Source organism: Typopeltis vanoorti, chromosome 9, assembly GCF_054136105.1.
Source record: "Typopeltis vanoorti isolate ZY-2024b chromosome 9, IOZ_Tvanoo_1.0, whole genome shotgun sequence".
Taxonomy (NCBI): Eukaryota; Metazoa; Arthropoda; class Arachnida; order Uropygi; family Thelyphonidae; genus Typopeltis; species Typopeltis vanoorti.
The window spans coordinates 3,749,147-3,765,490 of NC_143557.1; the positions used below are offsets into that span (position 1 = coordinate 3,749,147).

General features: G+C 37.1%; 1 protein-coding gene across 2 annotated transcripts in view; it reads right to left on the bottom strand.

Moving 5' to 3' along the window:
* The window catches only part of Pex23 (tectonin beta-propeller repeat-containing peroxin 23), a 693,418-nt gene that overhangs the window by 598,007 nt on the left and 79,067 nt on the right, over positions 1-16,344 (bottom strand). For both annotated transcript variants that reach the window (XM_090398408.1, XM_090398409.1), the window contains exons 4-5: positions 14,736-14,858; positions 7,152-7,274 (exon numbers count right to left, since the gene is read on the bottom strand). In XM_090398408.1, coding sequence (XP_090254534.1) covers positions 7,152-7,274; positions 14,736-14,858 — 246 coding nt within the window. The remainder of the gene's footprint in view (positions 1-7,151; positions 7,275-14,735; positions 14,859-16,344) is intronic.

Here is a 16,344-nt window from a genome sequence, read left to right on the forward strand (position 1 = left end):
CTTTGTTTCAATAATGACTATCATGTTGATCTGCTATTTATCTAATTATTCTGCTAGTTCCATTTCTTTATAGCTGACATTTAGCTGTTCACCCTACTTTCCTGATAAAAACAATGGGGGACTAGTTCAGCCATACAATGCCCCAGCAGTCATGAAATTCTCTCATGTTGTACTATCGTTTTGGATTTTGGTCTAAGCCAATGATATAATTTGGCAGACTAAATTACCAGTCGATTCTCATTTGTTCAATATCCAGATAGATACCTACCAATGGAGGGCATGGCACCACAAGAAGTTGAAAATTGGACATTAGAAATTGGACATTAGGCTAAGGCCTAATGTCCGATGTTCAAAATCGACTAAGGTTGATTCTGAACATTTCTTAAAAGGGGAAATGGAAATCTCCTCCAAGTTATCCAGTTTTGACCCTTATTCATCCATGATTATGATATTGAACATAAAAATATAACATGGGAATTATCCTGTATGTATGAGAGAATGTGTAAGTGATTTTTTATACTGATTCATTTGGATCTGTTTTTAATTGCAAGTATGGGTTTTAATTTAGTGGAATAAACCACACACAATGATTTCAATAATACACCCTCTGTCCAAAAAAGAAACCAAACTTTAGATAGAAAATAAAACACAGGCCAATTATAATTATTCAAATCATTTATTTCAATCAATATACTCTCCCTCAGCTTTGATACAGTTTTCACACAGTCAATTAATTCGTTAAATGAGTTTTTTATGTCGGTTTTTGGGATACTGTTGAGGGTCGTGGTTACTGCCGCTTGAATGTTTTCAATGGTGTTGTATCGCTTTCTTTTCATCGGCAAATGAAGTTGGGGGAAGAGAAAGAAGTTACAGGGTGCTAAATCAAGTGAATACAGAAAGTGATCCAACACACAAACTTGGTTTTTGCTAAAAACTGTCTCACAATGTTCGAACGATGAGATGGTGCATTATTGTGCAAAAGTGACCAGCTGCCTGCATCACGATATTCATGCCATAAGCGATGAATTCTCACTATCAATCGCTTCAAAACTTCGTGATAAAACTCACCATTGACCATTTGGCCAGGCGGAATGAATTCTTTGTGAATAATACCCTTGGAATCGTAGAAACAAATCAGCATTGTCTTTACTTTTGACTTCTCCAAGCGACTTTTTCTTGGATGCCCCTCTTCTAATGGCCTCCACTCAGCACTCAGGAACTTTGTTTCAGGCTCATATTCAAACTCAAAATGCCACATTTCATCACCAGTAGCAATCGTTTCAAGGAATTTTGAGTCCTCGTGAGTGGTTTTAATGAGCTCCTTGCAGTGTTCAATTCGATACATTTTTTGGTCGTTGGTCAACTTGTGGAGAACAAATCGCGAATTCAATTTACGAAGGCACAAACTCTCGGTCAAAATGTTGTGCACAGTTGATTTTGGAATCCCCAATTCATCTTCAATCAATTTCACGGACGATTTCGGGCTTTCTTTGATGAAATCATGCACTTTTTGGATGTTAACTTTGCTCAGTCCAGTTTTTGGAAGGGCTGGCTTTTCGTCGTCCTCAAGTGTCTCACGACCACTATGAAATCGCTTAAATCACTCGTAAACTTGAGTATGGGTAAGCATCCATTATCGTATGCTTTTTGAAGCATACAGTAAAACTTTTACCAAGTTTAACACAAAAGTCAATCGCAGCTCTCTGTTTGAAACTAATTTTCCAACCATTCGTCAAAACACACTGTCACTCTTGACACTATAACTCGGCTTCTAATGAAACAAATGTCATAAACAATTGATACAACACTAATGAAGATTGCCGCTTTCGACAACAAAAAGATACAACAGGTGGCACTACTAGTTTCTTCTATTTTCGAAAAGTTCAGTTTCTTTTTGAACAGAGGGTGTAAGAGGCAAAATTATACATAGCACGTAAGCATTAGGTAACACAAGCAATATTCAAGTTTACAATATTCTTTTATGCACATTCAGACAAACATTAGGCTTTCTGACCTCTTCAACACATTGCACCATTAATTAAACAGAACATCAATCATCTATACCAGTGGTTCTTAACCTTTTTGAAGTCACAGAACACTTTTGATTATAAGAAAAATTTGGAGAACACCAAAAGCATTAGGGTCATTTATAACTTGTCTTTTATAAAAATGGAACTTATTTTAATGCAATACTTGAGCTTGTTGGCTTTTGCAGATTTCAGCAATATCAGGTCTAATATGTGATATAGCTTTCGTCTCTTGTCTATATTAGTAAGTCTTTCACGCTTTTTAGTTTTTATATTGGTTAATATTAAGAAACCGAGCTCACACAAATATGATGTTGAAAACTGTAACAAAATATTCAGTGCCCTTATAGAGAGAGAGCTGGGTATTTGGCTTCGACAAAAATCCAAAATTCCTCAAAAGTTATTTGAGAATTTCATTTTTAGAGTACGATCCATTGACAAGGTAACTAATTGTTTTTCTTGTAATGAAAATTCACAATTCAATGCATTAAGTGACAGATGGATTTTGTATCCAGTCATAATTGTGTGTATTTAAGGGAGGAAAGTAACTTGAAATCTTTTCTTTCAATATTGTTAACTGTTCTGTTATAACGAAAATAATTTCCTTGACATTTTATGGAGAGAAGGAAATGCATCTACTGTATTTTTTCTGATATGCAGTTTTTCCAAAGAGATTCTTTTTTCTGAAACGATGACAATTTGTCAGTGAATGTCAAAATGGATACATGTATTAACGCTTTTGATTATAAGAAAAATTTGGAAAACACCAAAAGAATTAGGGTCATAAAACTAACAATAAAAATATGAATGGACTTGCCTTTTATAAAAATGGAACTTATTTTAATGCGATATTTGAGCTTTTCGGCTTTTGCAGATTTCAGCAATATCAGGTCTAATATGTGATGTCACTTTTGTCTCTTTGTCTATATTAGCAAGTCTTTCACGCTTTTTAGTTTTTATATTGGTTAATATTAAGAAACCGAGCTCACACAAATATGATGTTGAAAACTGTAACAAAATATTCAGTGCCCTCATAGAGAGAGAGCTGGGTATTTGGCTTGGACAAAAATCCAAAATTCCTCAAAAGTTATTTCAGAGAATTTCATTTTTAGAATACGATCCGTTTGACAAGGTAACTAATTGTTCTTCTTGTAACAAAAATTCACAACTCAATGTATTAACTGTGACAGATGGATTTCGTATCCAGTCATAATTGTGTGTATTTAAGGAAGGAAAGTAACTTGAAATCATTTCTTTCAATATTGTTAAATGTTCTGTTATAACGGAAATAATTTCCTTGATATTTTTATGGAGTGAAGGAAACATATCTACTGTATTTTTTTCTGATATGCAGTTTTTCCAAAGAGATACTTTTTTCTGAAAAGATGACAATTTGTCAGTGAATGTCAAAATGGATACTTGTATTAATGCTATTTAAGTAATTAAAAATATCAGCTAAATATGCCATTTTAGTACACCAAATATCATCTTGAAGACATTTTACAAAAGCATCTGCACCTTCATTTTGAAAAAAGACCAATAATTCATTTTTAAGTTCTAAAATTCGGAACAGCACTTTATCACTGGATAACCATCTTACTTCAGTGTGCAAAAGCAAAGATTCGTACTTGGCTTCCATAGATATGCAAAATTTTTTTTTTTTTAAAAAAAAGCGTGCTTTTAAAGGTCTTGACTTGATCTAATTTACCATATTTACAACTTGACCTAGTACAGGTTTTAATATTGCAATATTGACAGTAATGTTTTAGGGATTCTCTGTGCAAAGCACAGTGCGTTGATATAATATTTGGGTTTATTTTCTTTGCAAGGGTAAAAAATCCTTTAATAGAGCCTACCAGGCTATTGGTTTAGAAGTCAATGCTCATAGAAGTCTTCAGTTGTTAGGATCAGAGTAGTCAATTACACTCAGAACTGTGTTATGTGACATCTTTCAACGGCAGAACACTTGTAACCAGTTTGCGGAACACGAGTGTTCTGGGGAACACCAGTTAAGAATCACTGATCTATACACACAATCTTGGACATTAACATAGGGCAATCTACTTACTAGTTAGCTCACAATATCTTGTAAAGTCCTGGGTCCTAAAGGGATATGGGTGAATTCAGCTGGTTCCTTTCTCATTTTTGCGCGATAGTTGTGATCGAGCACTATCCGAAGGTTGTCTTCTTGCAAATTCCTTCCTTGGAAAAGTAATGTATTTCTTCATATATTAGGAACTGCTTCGACTGTGACAAATCAGCATGCATGTGGATCGGTACATTTGTCGAAGAATATCTCGGAAGGATATCTTGAAATACAACCTCTCCTGACGTTGGGGATATCAGCCAGCAAACTCTCCACGATCCCCCGGACGACTCGCTAACGGGACTCCGACTCTTCTCCTCCCCAAAAAGTTCTTCCAAAGCCAAAAAAAAAAAGCGAGACTCTTGCCCCCCTCAATCTCCGTCTTTTATATCATTGGACGTTCCTTGGCTTACCTTCCAAACTTCCCAGATTTTCTGGAAGTGCCCTGACATCACCCATGCTTATGTTAGGTTTTGGCAGCAAAACTCCTATAATTCAGTGACCTTTGAGATTATTGTTGACCTTCAGTTTACTAGCATAATCCTGTCCGATCCTTTTGGTTACATGTACATGTGGTTCTGCATTCAGTTATTCTCACAATATATTACAAAATTTATTACAATAAAGCATGCTATATACACTTCTAATTATATGTATTTTATTGGGCATGTAAAATTGATATAGGTGAAAAAATTTTTTTTATTTCACCACAAGAGATTTTACACCCTCTAACCAAGAAAAGTTTGATTTGGAATTAAATTTTTGCAATTAAACAGCTTAACAACAATAAGGCCCTGGATGCTGATGAAATCCCAGTAGTTAATCAATTCTAAAGGGGGATGGAAGAATAAGAGTGTTTTAGAGATTGATTACAAGGATATGAGAGAACAGGATCATGGTCTAGAGATTGGAAGAAGTTCATCTTCATACTGGTGCAGAAGAAGGGCAAAACCAAATATATAATTGATTGAAAGAACTATACAACCATTAGTTTAATCTCTCATGCAAGGAAGATTTTATTAAAGATCATTCTAAACAGGATTATGTCCAAAGTTGAGGAAGCAATGCATGAGGAACAAGCAGGTTTTAGGAAAAAAAAGGGTGCCAGAAATCAGACCCTTTGCCTCAGACAGATTATTGAAAAGTAAAGAACTGAGACTCCCTATGGTATTATGTTTCATAGACTACTCCAAAGCTTCAGCACATGAAATTGTGGGAAGTAATAAAATTAATGGGATTTCCTCAGCATATTATCAAGTTGATAGCTAACTTGTACAGTGAACCAGATTTCTTTTGGATGTGAATAATGCTAGGCATTGTGGGAAGGACCACTACGAAAACCAGTTTTGACCTTTACTGGGGTGGAAAAGTAAAAGGGTGTCCATCATAGGCCTAGAGTAGTATAGGACTGCAAGAGAGTCTGATAGTATGAGAGATCGAGTAAAAAAAAAAGGCCTCAGCTCTTTGTTTCACTATCCCTCTACTTTTTTTTATCTCATGCAGCTGAACAACCAAAAAACAATTGAAATTAAAGTGCAAAGATGACTGATACCCAGATGGTTAACCTTATCAAAGTTAACCATCTTCAGTTGGCCTTCTCTGCATGGGATTGCTCTCCAGTCATTCCTGCAATACCACAGTAAACTAAGGGATGGAACCATTTAAAAACATCTTATAGTAAAATTAGACAGAATAATTTTATATCCCCTATTGAATATTGCAAAATGTGTCAAAATTTTTTTGACTCGTAGTCAAAAATTTGGTATCTCTAAGTATGCTTCTTTCTAAATACAAAAATCGTCTGACTGAACATAAATATGGTTTTCAAATCCATATTGTTTCCTAACTTTCGATAAATGGTATTTTAATTCATTAATTGCAAAAATCTTCTTCTGTTGATGAGACAGGTGGGGGTTATTGCAAAAAAAAGAACTTGGTCTATTGTAAGTAATGGAATGCCCAACAGATTACATAATCTGTTCCAAATACACAGGGCAAGAGGGCAGCTGTAGAATGCATGTTCTACCATTTCCAACTGGTAACAGATGTCACGGACTGGGTTTCCAATGTTAAAGAATCTCCATTTGCTGGAAGGTGATCATATGCAATTCTCCAAGATAGGTAATTCCTATTAGGGTATCCTTGGAACTTCAGTCATCATCATCAAATTCCTGATATGTACCCTCAAAGGGTGTACAACATATCAGGATATGATAGTACTACATGAAAAACTTACATCATTACTAATTTCCTATCTACAATTTTCCTCCAAATCAATCTATTACCTGTCAAGACTCCAACATTATCAGATCTTATATGTCTATCTTCTAAGGCACTTTTTACTGTATACTTATCCAATTCCTCAGCCAGCTCCATTTCTTTGCCATTCAGGCTTCTTATGTTCATAGTACAGATCTTGAACTCTGGTGATGTTGAGTTGTGTTTCAGGATTTGTTCTAGTAGCTGACTTTTCCCTGTTTGCCCTGGTACCCTGGCAAAAGCAACAGGGCCTTGTTTAACCGGATGACACACCAGCTGGCATGAAATTCTGTCATGTTGTACCATCATTTTATGTTTTGGTTTAAGCCAATAAGAATACAATTTGGTCAGCTAAATCCCAAACTTCGGTAGGTTATGAAAAAGTGTTATTGTCAGTAACCATAATGATGTCTGTGTTACATTGGATGAAGCATATATCGGAGTTTTTGAATATATATTTTTCTAAATGCGCAAACGATATAATTATCTAGTGCATGTGTTCCCTAAAAACAACTGTTGACAGTGATGTTGTAATAGAAATGTGATTGGTCTGTGAAAGCTGGATGCTCAACATTTTTAAAGAAGTTGAAAAATGATCTTACAGCCGACCATAAAACATAATGTAGCTGTTGAATACATCGAAAAAAAGATGTTTTGTGGGTTGAGGGGGCTACTTATTGTGTGCAGGATTATTTTTTGTGACTCCTACCCACTGTCTTCAGAACATTTTTGATGGATACTATTAGTATTTGATATTCATTCGATAAGTAAACACTTACCCTTCCCAAGACTGTTACTGCCCACACAGCAAACTTATCTGTATCACCTCCAGGAATGTCATATCCTCCTACAGATATATCAATAAAAGGTTCCTGTACTGGATCAGCATGGATACTTGGTACCTGGTGGTGAAAAAAAAAAGATAAATCAGTTATTTCAATTACATGCTGTTAATTAAGAATGAGTTTAAGAAAAAAATAATTGTGAAAGTATCTAAGAAAACATGACAACTGACTTTTGTTTGTCAACAGTCACAGCAATGCAAATTTTTAGTAGGTAATGACTTATTTTCATAGTGTTTAGTAATAACAATGTAATTATACTAGTAAATATAATGATGTTTCAATTACCTGACCTTCAAATAAATGAACCCTCAATTAACCAATCATGAGTATGCAAACTGACTTCTGGTACATGTTAACCAGCAATGGTTAACATCACTGATATGATGCTAATTATAATCCAGATTGTAATTAGCAGCATATTTGATGGAACAAAACTGCTTCACTCACTTCACAATGTGTCGTGAAGTCGTAAATATCACAGTTACAGAAAATAATGTTAATGGCATGTACATTGTTCAACAAAATAAACAGAAAAAAATATTTTTCATTAATATTTTATTTTTTAACAGTGCCTCAGGAAATGAATATTTGATATTGCAGGCATTCAGGCATGCAAATTCCGAGTATCCAACAAAAGTTTATCTACCACTCAAAAGATCCACACACACACACACACACACACACACACACACACACACACACACACACACACACACAATGCAAATTACTTGTACCTATGAAAAAAGGGGATTGCACATCACTTCATTTTCTGTTTTGGCTTACTCAGTTGCTTAGCAACATCTCCAGAACTTCAGGATGGCAATCGTCATCATCTTTTAGATTATTCTTTGAGAAGGCAGGCTGTTGGAAGCTGGAAAATGTGGCATGTCGGCTTAATGAGTCACAAAGTGTCATCTCAGGGTTAAGAACAGTTTCAGGAGACAGAGACCACAGTCACCCAAGGACTACATTAACCACAACAGACGGCTATCTGGCTCTAAGAGCAAGAAAGAACCCTATGATGTACTGTAACCAATGGCCTCTTTAAGCTGCTGGGTCACAGGTGAAAACGTTTCCAAATAGACTGTTTTAAGAAGACTCAACTGAAGTGGACTGCACACAAGGAAGCAAATTGTTTGTATCCCATTGATCAAAAATTGCCATAGAGCTTGTCAAAACTGGTGCTATGAACATGTGATTTGCAGCCCTGACAAATGAGAGTACAGTTCTGTTCTCTGGTGAGTACTATTTTAGTCCATATATGGATTCTATATGTTGTTTGATTTGGAGAGAATGAGGAATACAGTACCATCCCTCCAACATCAGAGAAAGAGACACTTATGATGGAGGCAGTGTTCTTGTGTGGAATACAGTAACTATGCAGACATACTGAGAACAGATCCTTGAGCCCTATGTGCAGATTTTCTTCTCATGTATGACAATGCCACTGCTCATATAGCTGAAGTGGTGGAGAGGAGTACCTTTAAACTGAAAATATCCTTCTTCCTTTCCCTTCTCATCTGTCCCTTGAAGGTATCCTAGGGCCTCTAATGAGTTGCTATAAAGGGATACCTTCTAGTTAGAGGAAATATCAACTATATATGCCATGTTTTTATCTCCAGATCAGAGATTCCGGTTTCTGCTTTCATCCCCTTTTCTCCATGCAATGTGAATGATACTCTTCAAGGTCATACCAAACATACTTAGCAATCCATAACCTCCTCCATTGTGAGGGTGCATCAGTTAAAATGGTGGTGTCACAAGCTAGTGACCAGTTAGTGCACAGGCCCAAACCTGTCAGTGGCAAGTCAGGAGTCATCCCAATCCACTGAAGCATAATCCTGCTGCCACATACTGTGCCAGGTCATGTCTTGAGAGGGAGTCAGAGTAGTAGTATGTGGCCACCATCAAGGTCACATTATGGTCACTGGTCACTTTCTGTATGGATGACATGTGCAACAGGCTATCTCCTCTCACTGCATGTCCCCATTCTATCCTTCCATCCAATCATGAATGAACTAATAATGGTGAATCACACAAATAATAACTGACACTGCAACAAAAAAGAATCGCCCAATGAGAGACAACCAATCATAACATAAAAATCATGCTGGAATCTTCTAATAAAAGCTCACTTTCACATCCACTTTACTAAATCTGTAGCATTAACAACAACATTAATGACATACACCATCGCTTACAGTCCAGAAAACATCTTTTACTCTTGAGAGAAACCCAAATAGCATCTACATCCACTACTGTACACCTTCAGTGTCCAAATTACACATTTCACGATTCCTTTCACAAGGGTGCCTGTGCCTTTGTGAGATATGACATGCCAGAAATTAAAATCTCTGGTATGTTTAAAATCTCCTGGTTTTCAACCTCCTCTGGCTCAGAGTTTCCTTGCCTCATCTAGTGATTTTCATCTGCTACATTTACTGTTCTCCAAACTCTGATAACCATTAAGACCTCTTAACATTCTTTTCTAAGTAGCTTGACTATCTGCAATCCAGCCATCCAAACAACGAAATCATCTTCCCAGGTGACATCAACATCCACAGTTCCAACTGGCTCTCCCTTTTCCAACACTAGTGACTGAGCTGGATGAGAGGCAGAAACAATGACTTTATGCAAACTGTACATCTACCTACACAAATTCCTGATAACCTTCTTCACTCTTCAACACCAGAAATCTTTTTTAACCAGTTCTCCTTCCAGATCCAGCACAAAAATCACCTCTCTTACTGGTAATTCAAACCACAATCTAGTACAAGTCTTCTCTCTCTCTCTCTCTCTCTCACATAATGCTTTTCCTCAGATACACTTGACCTCGCATTTGCTGGCACTACGAAGCTGTCAATTAAGATGGCTTCCAGAATTTCCACTCCTCCTTTCCTTGGTCCAACTATTGCTTCTGTTCATCTGATCCAAACACCTACACCTGATCTCTGATGTGAACAAGTCACAGAAATTATTCTCAGTGGCATGAAACCCTCACCCCCCCCCTCCAATCCACCCTCACTCTACACAAAATCTTCATCTGTTTTCCCAACACTTGTTCAACAGTAAGTGTATCAAAGCAGTTGACAAAAAACATTCAGCTTACTGCAGGTGTAGAAAGTATTTTTAACTTGGGTATAATTATGTTAAAGATACCAAGCAATTTTAAACCTGGTTTTACTCCATTTTTCCCAAGTGAGCAAACAGACAAAATGTCAAGTTTGCGGCTGCAATTGATGCAAGACTAGCTGATCTCACAGGTAGTGCAAGACCAAGGCAACTCGTGGTAAAGGTGGAGCAAGCTCTGATCACTAATCTTAATATTTACCCTTAATGCCAAAACACATCTCCAAGAAGGGGATGTATGATGTTTTGTATTAAAGGCAAGGGGCCACTACCCCGACCGGTTTCGACCTTTATTGAGGTCTCATCAGTGGGAGCCAGGCTAGAAATACCAAGATTTAGTAATGCAGAGCTTATAAGTATTTTACCAAAACAAGTTACCATTGCAGGCGCAAACTTGACATTTTGTCTGTTTGCTCACTTGGGAAAAATGGAGTAAAACCAGGTTTAAAATTGCTTGGTATCTTTAACATAATTATACCCAAGTTAAAAATACTTTCTACATTTAGATCTCCTCCTGAGATTTTTATTTAATAAGGTTAAAACACCTTATGGTAACTTGTTTTGGTAAAATACTTATAAGCTCTGCATTACTAAATCTTGGTATTTCTAGCCTGGCTCCCACTGATGAGACCTCAATAAAGGTCGAAACCGGTCTGGGTAGTGGCCCCTTGCCTTTAATACAAAACATCATACATCCCCTTCTTGGAGATGTGTTTTGGCATTAAGGGTAAATATTAAGATTAGTGATCAGAGCTTGCTTCACCTTTACCACGAGTTGCCTTGGTCTTGCACTACCTGTGGGATCAGCTAGTCTTGCATCAATTGCAGGCGCAAACTTGACATTTTGTCTGTTTGCTCACTTGGGAAAAATGGAGTAAAACCAGGTTTAAAATTGCTTGGTATCTTTAACATAATTACTGCAGGTGGCTTGTATCAAGATCCCTAGCTTCATACTCTGCCTATACCAAAGCATGCAACATATGCAAAACAATCATCAGTAGAATCAAATCAGACTTTATAAAGGATAACATCAAAAAACTCGCTTCTTGTCGAAATGGAAGTTGTGCCTTCTGGTTCCTTCCTAAGGCCCTTGGATACACCTTCTGCTCACCTGCACTTCCATCCCTCTCTCATCTTGATGGCACTGCTGTTACTTCGCCCAAAAAGATGATCTCTTAACATCACTCTTTTCCTTGTACTCCTGCATAGAAAACCAAGGGAAACCATCTCCTACCATACCAGAATCTGAGCACCAAATGCCTACTGTAGTTTTTCAACAAAAAGACATAATGAAATTACCAAACAACTGGGATGCTAGTCTTCTGGTGCTGATGGCATCTCTCCAATTGTTCTCAAATACTGTGCTCTAAAGCTAACACCAGTCCTGTATTGTCTTTACAATCTATTATATATAGCTGGTACTTATCCCAATGCATGGAAGCAACAACATAACCAGCTTATACCGAAAAGTAGAGATAGCAGTCTACAGTCAAACTATGGACCAACTACCATCACCTCAGTGCTCTCCAAAATAATGGATAAAGTCCAATAGCCAACTTCTTTACTACCAAGAGTCCCATCAAATAATCAGCAACAACCAGTATGGATTCTGCTATTCAAGATCCAGAGCTGACCTCCTAGTTAATATCACCCACCACTAGACAAGTGGTATGAAAAGGTTTAGAAAAGTTTGTGCTGTCACTCTCAACATTTCCAGAACTTTTGACCATGTCTGGCATCGAAGCTTGCTACATAAATTGCCATCCTCTGGGCTACCTGCCATACTTTGTAACTGGGTTTCCAGCTTCCTCTCTGGTCATCCACTATGTGTTATGGTGGATGGCTCCCTCTTTTCACAAATCATATTATTGAAGAGATGTTGGAAGTTTATTTTGCACTTGGTTAGACTATAATAAATTTAGTTTAATCCTTTATCCAAGTGTAAGCAAACAAAGTTTGCACCTGAAAATATCTTCAGGACTGAGGTAAGGTGGTGCAACACCAGGAAACTCTGAGCAAAGGTGGACCAAGCTCTGCATAAAATAAAATCACTCCTTGTATCACTATCTCCCATAATGCAAAGCACATCTTCTTGCAGACATGTATACTGCTATGCATTAAGGGAAGGGCCCTTAATGCATACCCAGACCGGTTTCGACCTTTATTGAGGTCTCGTCAGTGGGAGGCAGACCCAAACGTGGAGATACTAAGGCAGAAGCAATAGGAGAGGTCATATTTACCTATACAAGTTGCCAACAATTGTACCACCTTATTACTGAATTACTCTGGATTTAGAGAAAGATGTTGGAAGTTTATTTTGCACTTGGTTAGAACTATAATAAATTTAGCTTAATCCTTTATCCAAGTGTAAACAAACAAAGTTTGCATCTGAAAATATCTTCAGGACTGAGATAAGGTGGTGCAACACCAGGCAACTCCGAGCAAAGGTGGACCAAGCTCTCATCACTCCTTGTCTCAGTAGTGGCCCTTCCCTTAATGCATAGCAGTATACATGTTTGCAAGGAGGTGTGCTTTGCATTATGGGAGATACTGAGACAAGGAGTGCTGAGAGCTTGGTCCACCTTTGCTCGGAGTTGCCTGGTGTTGCACCACTTTACCTGAGTCCTGAAGATATTTTCAGGCACAAACTTTGTTTGCTTACACTTGGATAAAGGATTAAACTAAATTTATTATAGTCTAACCAAGTGCAAAATAAACTTCCAACATCTTTCTCTAAATCCAGAGTAATTCAATAATAAGGTGGTACACCTGTTGGCAACTTGTATAGGTAAATATGACCTCTCCTATTGCTTCTGTCTTAGTATCTCCAACTCAGGACAAGTGCCTCGGGATGGCACTAAATGCAACCTGGTTTGTCAGAAATGCTCAACTTCATCGCGATACTAAACTACCAAGCATCAAGACACTCATGAAAAACGTCGTAGAAAAATTCTTTGCAATAACAGAAAACCACCAGAACCAATTACTAAGACAGGCATCAAACTACAGCCCAACAGACCACTTCAAACACAGAAGACCAAAAAGCATTTTAAAATAAAAACCAATCGAAAAGCTCACAAAGAGTGGCATAATACCCACCCAGCTACCTCAACCTAAAGTAAAATAGAGATAAAGGGATAAAGAGCCAAGGACTCGGTCCATCTACCACAGAAGTTAACAGTTAACCTTAGTATCTCCATGTTTAGGTCTGCCTCCCACTGACGAGACCTCAATAAAAGTCGAAACCAGTCTGGGTAGTGGCCATTCCCTTAATGCAGAGCAGTATACATGTCCGCAAGGAGATGTGCTTTGCATTATGGGAGATACTGAGACAAGGAATGATGAGAGTTTGGTCCACCTTTGCTCTCAGAGTTGCCTAGTGTTGCACCACCTTACCTCAGTCCTGAAGATATTTTCAGATGCAAACTTTGTTTGCTTACACTTGGATAAAGGATTAAACCAAATTTATTATATTATTGAAGAGAGTGGCATTTGTCCTGATATCAAAATTGGAGATATTTAATTAAATTATTTTTATGCAGATAATATTACCCTTTAACCATGCTACCGGCCAAGACGTCTATAGACATCAAGGTTATCATGGATGCAAAGTGCATATTAAAATTGTAACACCATTGATATTACATTGAAATATATGATGGATAATGAAGCGTATGAGGATGCGTATTTGATCCATAATGGCCGGTAAGGTGGTTAATAAACTGAATAATTGCTATCATAAATTTGGCATGAAAATTAGCAATAAAATGACAGACTGAAAATAAGCAGGAACGTTGACACCAAAAACATCAGCTGCATCCTGAATGGAAAATCTATAAAACATTTCAGCTATTTATGCAAAGTTTTTAGTGAAGACAGCAAACTAAATGTGGAAATAAATAGAATTAACAAAGATGTTATGGCAGGTAGTCAAATGAACAAATTTATGTGGAACAAATGAAAGAAATTAGTCTAACAGTCGTATACAAGGCAGTGCTCAAACCAATTTTGTATTAAAAATGAAGATATTTGGAAAGAACTTGACTACTGGCATTCAAGTATGTGTAAGCAGAGCTAATCTCAGGTGATATGGTCACTTAAATAGAATAGGAGAGGAAAGGTTAGCTCAACTTTTACCTTTTCCATGTAGACAGATGCAGTAAGAAGTGGCTTACACAATTGGAGTCCTGACAGATAACAGACTAATTGGAGGAAAATTGTTGATAGGAAATAAGTAATAATGTAAACTTTTCATGTATTGCTATCACAGTATCCTAACATCACATGCCAAAACCGCCAATATGATTTTAAATCCATATCACTGAATTTAACGAATTTGTCAATTGTATATTATATATAAACCTTGGTTGGTTGGTAATTAACACATACCAATGACCAGCTATCCATTGCAGTATATCTCCTATATCGTATCCATTTCCTTCTCCTAACCATTGAATTCCACTTCTTATATGGACTATAATGAGCTTGGAAATCAATGGCATATGTCCAGCCCTGAAATTAAACAGCTATTTTAATTTCCATCTGAAAATATTTTAATGCAATAAACAAAATCTATTAATTAAAATTAATTTATGAATGTTCCGAAAAGGTTACACGATGAACTACAAAGCCTGAAATTATGACCAACTGAGAAGTATACCGAGTTTCAGTGGAATGGGATCGGTTGCTAGATGGCCAGAATATCGACAGTGCATGGGAAGCATTTAAACGATACTTAAATGATGCGATATCAAAATGTGTCCTGAGAGTTCAAAGAATAAAATAGAGTAGGAGTCAAATGGATGTGTAATCTTATTAAGCAAGAGATTTGTAAGAAAAGGGCGATGTGGGAGGAATACAATTTGCATAGAGATGACATCCATTATGAATGTTAAGCAGCAGGTTAGAATAGTCACAACTGTTGTACAGAAAGCAAGTCTGATTATGAAAAGAAACTAGCTCTGCGTGCTAAAGACAACCCACAAGCATTCTATCGATATGCTGCGAGTAAAAGAAAGAAAGAATATGAAAGAATAACTCTTAAAAATCCAGATGGCGTGAGGGTTACAGATGCAGAAGAGATTGTTCACAGTTAATAAGTGGCCATTTTGTTAAAAGCTATCAAGCTGGTGAACACAACATTGAGCTCACTGTTACCTCTTCACTAGATGAAGAAACGCAGGTGTGAGGCCAAGGTATTAGAGCTGTTGCACAATTTGAATAAGAATTTAGCAATTGAGACTGATGGAATATCAGCACGTGCACTAAAAGAGTGTTCAGCTGAACTGGCCATTACTTTGACCAGGCTGCTTAATATGAGTCTCAGAACAGGGAAGATTCTGCAGGAATGGAAGGAATGTATGGTAATTTCATTGCACAAGGGTGATGCAAAGACTGATGTATCCAACTATCGACCAATCAGTATCTCAGGAGTGGTGGTGAAGATTTTGGAAAAATTGGTTAGGGCTCGCATTCAGAAATGGGTTGACAGTGAATCTCTACTTTGCAATGAATAACATGAGTATACTAAGGAAAGGTCATGTTTTAGCAACTTGTTCACATTCTATAACAAAGTGACGATTGAACTAGACAAGGGGAATGGATATACCATGATACTTTTGGATTTTGCTAAGGCTTTTGAGAGAATACAGCATGATAGACTGTTGAATAAATTGGAGAAAATGGGTTTGGGTTATATAATATTAGCATGGAAAAGAGGATGGCTGACTGATAGATATCAAAAAGTGGTATACGAGGGATCTGAGTCTGCAAGGTTTAAGGAAGTGCAGATAGTTATAAGGACTTAAAACAGCTTGGGCTTATGCAGAAGGATATAAAAGTTCTTTCCTTGAGGTCCCTATAGAGCACACTGGTGGCATGGCGTTGCCACCAGAGAATGACTACAATGATAACTAGAACAGGCATAGGGTAAAACACTTGTAAAGTCTGGACGAAATGTCTGGACGTGATATAAGGGTAGTACTGCCCATAACCAGTA